Consider the following 8,303-nt stretch of genomic DNA (forward strand, 5'->3'; position numbering starts at 1 on the left):
TTATTCCTGATGATGTGGCTGTTTTGTGTATTGTGACGTGTCATTGACTTGTTTTGGCACATATGTTCTTAGTTTCTCTTTTAAAAAGAGATTATTTTCATAACATTTGAATGTTAGGGTTTGAAAAGGGGGAGAAGAAGCTGTGTCTTGCGTTCTCAATTGGTAAGATTGGTAATGTCTCCCTCTCATTCTTGCTCATCCTGTACTTGCAATGCTTGGGAGATGAAAAATTCCAGCTTTTCTTCTTATGGAGGTGCGGTGAGGAGGTCCGATTTAACACCTGTTTGTTATTGCGGTGAGAAGGCAATCACAAGAACTGCTAGAACGGCTAAGAACAGGGGGAGAAAATTTTGGGGTTGCCCAAAGTTCAAGGTACGATATTGTTGTTTTGGTTGATGTTTTTTGCGTATTTAGGATTTGGAAAACTTAATTTTGGTAATTGGTTGTAATTGGTGGTGTTGATTTTTTGTTGGACAGGGTGGAAGTGAAGAAGTTGTTGGATGCAATTTTTTTTCATGGTGCAGTGAAAATGTAGTAGAAGAAAGATGTGGTCCTACGAAGAATGACGATGATGACACTGCAACGAAGATGGTAGAAAGGGATGACCAAAGCAAATTAATAAAGACAAAGATGGTAGAAAGGGAAGGGGAAAACAAATTAATAAGTATCGAGAAATGTATTATGAGATTGGAAAAATGGGTGAAAGTGTTGTTTGGAATGGTTTGTTTGTTGTATGTATTAAACATATTTCTATTCACCATGTATTAAAGTTCTTGCTGTAATGATTCCAAATGAATATGAAAGTTTCAGCACCTTTGGAATGTAATGACAAATCCATTTGAATTATTGATTTTTGTAAAGCATTTTGATTTTGGTACTAAAATATGGCATGGATATATTTGAATATACTATGTTGGAGTACACCAAATGTGATATAAAATGTGTACATGTAACTGGATTTCAGTGGGACAAATATGTGTTCGAGTAAAGCATCACATTCCTGTCACAGTTATTTATTCCAACATTGTAAATGGTACCTAATATCAAAGACATTGGTCATCCATCCAAATTATCATACAGATCCATCCATCCATTCAATACTTAAACACCATGAATATACAATAGATCCATATATCCACTGCCTACACAAAATATTGTTCAAAATACCATGACAGTGGACTGCCCAAAAAGACTACATGTGTATTAACCAACAATCAACAAAAGTTTAAACAACATGTACAAAGCAGATTTAAACAACATCAAGGCTTCCAAACACGCCCCCTTCTAGCTTGGAGTTTGTTCCTCATTGGTTGGACAATTTGATTGCTTGATGCACGTTGAGATTGACTTGGTGGTGGCATTGATTGGGAGTGATTGGCTAGTGCTCTTGCTGCTAGTAGTGGGCCTCTTTGCTGTGATGGGGTTGCTGTTGGTAATGGGCCACTTTGCTGTGATGGGGCTGATGCTGTTGGTGGGACACTTTGCTGTGATGGGCCTGATGGTGCTGGTGGGCCAGATTGCTGTGATGGGCCTGATGGTGCTGGTGGGCCAGTTTGCTGTGATGGTCCTGCTGCTTCTGGTGGTGGCGGTGGTTTTTTAGGACAAGCAGTTCTATTATGACCAATTTCCCTGCACACAGCACACCTTTTGCGAACTCCTCCTTTTCGTATTGCGGTCTCATCCTTTTTCAGCTCCCAAGGTTCCAATCTTCTTTTCTTTTTAGGTCTTCCGGGCATAATTCTTTTGCTTGGTGGCAGGACATCAGGATATGCTGTAACTTCCCACAACTGTTGACCATTAATTGGGTAAACTACTGAGTTATACGTCTCCTCATACGTTGATTTCCTGAACCAATTGGCTATAAAATCTTCTCCTTTCAGATTCAAAAATTTCATGGCAGAAATTGCGTGGCAACAAGGAAGTCTAGTGATGCTCCATTTCCTGCAGCTGCACTCCATCTTGTCAATATTAACCACAAACTGTTCCCCTAGATTTGAAGCATGCCTCACTTCAAACAACTTCTCTGCTGACCATCTGCATGTAATACAACAAAAACATAATTACTACATCTGAAATCTGTTAAGCTTGCTGACATAAATATAGTTAAGTTCTTACCTTGGTATCCAGTGCCTTGTTAAGCTTGATTCCTTCTTAAGCCTGTCAAGAATTCTGGGACACACTGAACCTTTAAAAGACTGCACCTTAGATATGTTTTTGGCCCATCTCTTCATGATATAAACACGAATGTCCTCCAGCATACTTATTATTGGCTTTGTTCGAGTCTTCACTAGCACACTGTTGAATGCCTCGCACATATTATTAACCAAGGTGTCACATTGGGCTCTTACAGTGAATCTAGATCTGGACCAATACCTAGTATCATATAAACAGATCAGTATGTATTAATGATGCAGTTAATATGGTGTAACAATTCATGGTGGCATACCTTGGAGGAATACCAATCAAGTGTTTGAATGCCTCTTCATTGACCTCTTTAATGTCCCTCATTATCTTCTCCCAAGCCTGTGGATGTGTTGCTCCTGCAGCCTTCCACATGAGACGTTTAAGATTTTTTCCGGGGAATTGCTTTCTGAAATTAGCATACAAATGCCTAACACAAAATCTCTGGTCCACTCCAGGAAGAAGTTCTTGCATAGCTGGGAGAAGACCCTGTGTGTATATGTCAAAATTCGCATAGGGGACCACCAATCAAACGATTTCATTGTCGAAAATGGGGGGACAAGCAACATTTAATCACAAAATAAAAGCCATACAACATCATTCCCAACCAACAAAACCCTAAACAGCCAAGGATGAACTGATACTCACCTTCACGGTGTGGCGCTCAAGAACGACTACGATCAACGACACTAAAGCTCGAAAATCGAACACTGAAATGTTCGACCTCACCTTCGACGATGCTGAATCTCACCTTCGTCGACGTTCACGGCATTGACGCGAGTCGCCCTCCCAGTCGCCATTCTTCAACACTCAGTTTCAATCCTAATTTAGTAATTTAGGGTTTCCATACAAATGCTTATTTTAATGAATAACGCCACGTACAAATTTTTCAGTCCTCAAATTAATGAATCAAGCCACGTCAGATAATTAAAATGAAGTTAACGTTAAAAATTTTGACACTGTTAACGATTGGGTTAATTTAAAACACATTTACAAAAATGAGGACGAAATTGAGATCAATTAAAATTCGAGGACCAATTTGAGATTTTTGAACCAAAATGAGGACTATCGGAGTATTTTAACCTAAATTTAAAAAGTTGAAAAAATAATTACTATTTAAAAAATAAGAAATTTATATATATTTTTACTACAACTTCGTAACAACATAAATACTAAAGAAACCGATTGCACGGATCTCATACTAATTTTTAATGAAATCCTCCCGTGTCTATGCACAACTTCTTTTTAGCTCATGTTTTTTTACTTTCAATTTTTTATTTAAGAAAAACATTATTTTACTTTGACATATATCTTATAATTTGTTGAATAAATTAAAATTTTAATATTAAATATTGTCTTAGATTTTTTCAAAATATTCACATATATGCCTTTTAGTAAATAAAATTCATATATAATTTTAATAGTCGAATTATACCAAAAATATATGAAAAGTAAAAAGAAAAAGTTTATATAAAAATTAAAAAAGCCCAAAAAGTTTAAAAATTAAAAAAAATCTTTTAATTTATTAATCAGATTATTAGGAAATATAGAAAAAGTTATATAACAAATTCAAAAATATAAAAAGTATATAGAAAAAGCATTAATCAAATTATTCTGTCAAGTAAGACTACTATAGTACAATTTATAGAAAATTGATATTTTAGAGTCGTATATCAACAAAAACAAAATAATGATGGAAGTAAAATATGGTAAAAAAAAATCATTGGATTTGTATATGTAAAAAAAAACCATATAAACGATTTAGTTTTACTTTTAAAATTTTCAAACTCTGAGTTAGAAAGTGGTTGGATGGTTAACTTCTTGATTCAGGATTTCAATTATCATGTATATTATGATTTGTATTTTGTTTCACGGTTTCAAATTTGATTGGTTTTTTTTCCATTAACTTTAAATGTGTCAAATCTGGATTATGATCTAATTTATGAGATAGGAATTGGATTATAATCAATTGAAAGCTTAATATAATGAATATTAACATTTATTGTAAATCAAATTGATTTTTACTATTCGATGAAATTGTCTAGTTACATCGTAAATCGGTTAAATTGTCATAGTTGATTGAGACATAAATCGGTTGTGTCCAAACTAGTTTTATTTTTGAGTTTAATAATCTTTTTGAGTCCGTTGTTTAATCAATTGTGTAGTGAATTGAATTTGTTAGTGTACTATACTTTGCATGTTGTTCATAATTGAATTTAGCATTGCACTATGTTTTATATTTTGTGCCGATAAAAAAATGTTTTATATTATCCATTGTTATCATATTATCTTTTATTGGCCTATTTCATGTTATTGAAATGTTTCATGTTCATATTCATTTAAAAACCAAATTAAACATTAAATTGTTTTTTTTTAATGTAGCTAGAGTAGATATAAGAAAGCATAAGTAGTAGAAAGAGTAATAATAGTATATTGAAACGTTAGTTAAATTTATAGTAAATTAAAAATTAGGTTGAGTTAGTAACAAATTAAAATATGATTTTCTAATAATTCATCTAAAATATTGTGTAAGACGATAGAAAACCCTCTAAATGAGATATAGCTTTTACAAGCGACACTCAATCATTTTATTATTACAAAAATTTTAGTATAAATAAAATTCATTTAAATAGACAATGGCGAATTTATATGGGGTAGGGAGGGCCTGGCCCTCCAAAATTTTCATTTTTTTTTTCAGTTATATATATATATATATATATATATATATATATATATATATATATATATAATATAAAAATATAATTTTTTTTAAATTGTAGGTAATGCATATTAAAAATTAATAAAAATTAAATTTTTTATTTTTTATTTCTTTTATTTAAACATAACATTTAATATAAATACATAATAAAATATAAAATTAAATATAATAAAAAATAAAAATATTCAGGTTTAATTTTTCTTTTGGTTCTTGTTTTTATTTAAAAATTGATACTAGGATTAGGTTAATTACACCAACAAAGTAAATTATTCATATTAAGAATCTCAATTTTAATGAAAAGATCATTGATTTGTTTCGAGGAATTTAACGAAATTTATCGTAAAAGACCGAATTACATCAGTTTTTCAAAAATCGGAACCAAATTGAGATTAAAGAAACATTAGAGGACCAACTTAACATTTTTAAAGGAAAACATGAATCAAAAGAGTAATTAAACCAAATATTTATTGACATAATTTTTATTTTCCTTTTCATTGTCTTTTTAGTTTTTCACAAATTGTAATAATCTCTCACTCTCATATGTCTTTTTTTTTTTAAAGATAAAAAATTAGACATAAACTCATTATATTTCTCATTTATCTTCTTCCTTTCTCGTCCCTTGTCTTAATTAATAATGAAAACATTATTTTTTTTATCTCATGAGCTTTTTGTATATTCATTTTTTTATGAATATAGAAAAAATAATAATGTATTATGTATTAATAATAATGAATATATTTTTGTTTTAATAATTACATGTCTTAATTTTTTATTAGATTATGATCAATTATTTTTTAGTATTGTTTACAAAAAAGGTATATTGATAAAGAATAGAAGAATAAATGAATCGTTTAAGAGTGATGAAAAGGAAATTATTGACTAAAACAAGATAGATTCTACCTCTTCACATATGTTGAAGTATTATACTAATCATAAAAAATGTTCAGTTAGAGAAGTCATTTTTTGAAGCATTATACTAATTATCGAATTTGGCCCTTCCAACACTTTTCGTCAAGATCCGCCACTGTAAATAGAGTTTATATTTTATAAAAACAACTATATCTCTAAAAAAGGAGAATTTTCTCCTTTTCTACTTTCTCTTTAGAGATTCTAACTCTTTATTCATTTGTTTGAAGATCAAAACGTATTGTAGGACTCCTAATGATGAAGCTTATCTTTATATTTGATCACTTTGCTGAATAGGATATTTCTTTCTATGTGTTTAAGGGTACTTAGATTTCAAAGGAGTTGTGTTGTGTTCTTGGACAGGTAAGGAAAGTTAGTATTTAAAATTGAATATGCCTTGCTATGAAACTATGGTTAAATGTTGATTTGGGTTCATTGATTTTATGTGTAATATGAATTGATTGGTTGAGAATATGAATTTGGTAATGGATTGAATTGATGATTTAGGGTTAGTTGGTAGGTGTGTTTGGGTTTTGATGTTGTAATTTCTTCAAATATTGGTAAGTCTAGATCAATTGAAATTAGAGGGTTCATTTTGACTTTGAAAACTTGGTTTAGATATGTGAAAATGAAGAAAAACACCTTTTAAAGCAAAGAAAGCAAATTCACTAATCTGTCATGACTTATAAATTATATAGACTCGTTGGGAGAGAATTTCTCTCAATAAGTCTAAAGCATAATTTTCAAAGTCAAAGAGGCAGGAGAGGCTCTACTCGTTGGGTGAGTAACATCTTCGCTAAGCAAGAGTGCACTTTTGCAAAGCTAGTGAGACAAGGTTGTCCTACTTGTTGGACAAGATAGGACTAGTTCGGTGAATTTATGTGAATTACTCTCAGTGGTCCTATTCGCTAAGCGAGCTAGGCCCTTGCTATGAGAATATTGGAAGATTTTCTTCCTAGGTTCACTTGTTGGACGAGCCATAGTGTCACCCAACAAGAAGAGGCGTTAATGATGATATAAAATTTTATGCAATATGAAATGTTTCTAGATTTATCTAAAAACATTCAATACTTGAAATTTATCTAAATATTAGCTTATTAGTATATCGTACTTGAAAATTTTCTACTATCCATTGATTCTAACTTATAAGTTTGAGTGATAATGTGCGTATTTTGGTTTATGAAAATAATAGGCAGGTATTTTTGTTTTACGAATGAAATCTGCAAGTATCTAAAAGTTTTAATCATGTAAGGTTCTTGGGAATAGTCCAAGTGTAAGTCAAAAGTTCCATATTGGATAAAATAGACAAAGTTAAATACTATATAAGAATAAAGACCCATAACACCATTGCCTTAAGGTTTTGGGGTTAAAATGGTGTCAAATATATGTAAGACTAATGTTATATATATATATATATATATATATATATATATATATATATATATATATATATATACCATAATCTCTTTATAACTATAACCCATATATGAAAAATATATAAACCCAACAAAGATAATCTAATAAGAGAGAAAAATTATTAACAGATAAAGTTCATATTCATTCATACTTATTTAGTGGTGGATTATCTATTCTTAATTAGATAATCATAAATCTTTCAAAGCACATCAATCATAATATTTGTTGCTAAGGTCATTCAAGAAGACTCATATCCATCAATAATATTTCAATTACACAATTAATATAATTATTGACAAATATGTAGTCCCATTCACAATGAGTTTAACTTAATATCACTCTAGTAACTATCACGGTCACAATTAATAATAATATTATTATTATTATTATTGTTATTATTATTCTTATTATTCTTATTGTAATTATCGTTATTAGAAAAAACACGCAGTATGTGTATGTGTGTTCAATTTTGTTTTCGTACGATAGCAAAAAGTAATAAAATGATGATAATAATAATAATAATAATAATAATAATTATTGTTATTATTATATAAAATTAAATATAAATCATTTTTACAATTTTATTGTAAATAATTTTTATTTATTTTGTAAATAACTTTTTATTATAATAACTATTTTAGTTTTGAAAAATGGTTAAATTTAAAAAACAAATCAAATTCTAAAAGACAATCAACTTAAAAAAATCACTTAAAGAATCAAATTAGTAACAGTTATTTTAGTTTAAAAGAATAATTATTTAAAGACAAAACTGTTATCAAATAAAATTAATAATATAGAGAAGAATAAAGAATAGAAGGAAGAATAGAATAAGTAGGGAGCAATTTTTTCTTGTCTTAACACTGGTAGAATAAGTTCTATTTATAGATACATGGTAACCCATAAAGATACATATCAAGTAATTAAGTAATTAATACAAATATTTACATAAAGAATAATGAAATCATATGAGTACCAATCATATTAATGATATGAGTAACTCTATCAAATCAATGAATGACCATTAATTCATAACAAAAACCGAAATATATATATATATATATATATATATATATATATATAT

At 29.5% G+C, this 8,303-nt stretch overlaps 1 protein-coding gene and 1 long non-coding RNA gene across 2 annotated transcripts; one reads left to right on the forward strand and one right to left on the reverse strand.

Annotated features, from left to right (window-relative positions):
- Nucleotides 1-238: 238 nt before the first annotated feature.
- On the forward strand, nt 239-640 carry LOC114182527 (uncharacterized). The gene is made up of 2 exons (XR_003604107.2): nt 239-372; nt 478-640. It is a non-coding gene; the product is annotated as an uncharacterized LOC114182527 (long non-coding RNA).
- Nucleotides 641-1,259: 619 nt separating this feature from the next.
- Nucleotides 1,260-2,556, reverse strand: LOC146886819 (uncharacterized). Its single transcript, XM_085671889.1, has 3 exons — nt 2,447-2,556; nt 2,116-2,373; nt 1,260-2,034 (listed from the first exon to the last, which is right to left on the reverse strand). The coding sequence occupies exons 1-3, from the start codon at nt 2,554-2,556 to the stop codon at nt 1,260-1,262; spliced, it is 1,143 nt and encodes a 380-aa protein (XP_085528015.1).
- Nucleotides 2,557-8,303: the final 5,747 nt, after the last annotated feature.

The sequence above is a fragment of the Vigna unguiculata genome, chromosome 4, assembly GCF_037176805.1.
Source record: "Vigna unguiculata cultivar grain cowpea cultivar isolate G323 ecotype 2 chromosome 4, ASM3717680v1, whole genome shotgun sequence".
NCBI lineage: Eukaryota > Viridiplantae > Streptophyta > Magnoliopsida > Fabales > Fabaceae > Vigna > Vigna unguiculata.

Bases quoted from the DNA above. Each gene is read 5' to 3' on its own strand.
- LOC146886819 (XM_085671889.1), bottom strand. From the start codon at position 2,556: ATGTGGAAGGCTGCAGGAGCAACACATCCACAGGCTTGGGAGAAGATA. The intron at 2,374-2,446 runs GTATGCCACCAT...ATATGATACTAG, and splicing joins TTGATTGGTATTCCTCCAAG to GTATTGGTCCAGATCTAGAT. The intron at 2,035-2,115 runs GTAAGAACTTAA...TATTACATGCAG, and splicing joins ACAAGGCACTGGATACCAAG to ATGGTCAGCAGAGAAGTTGT.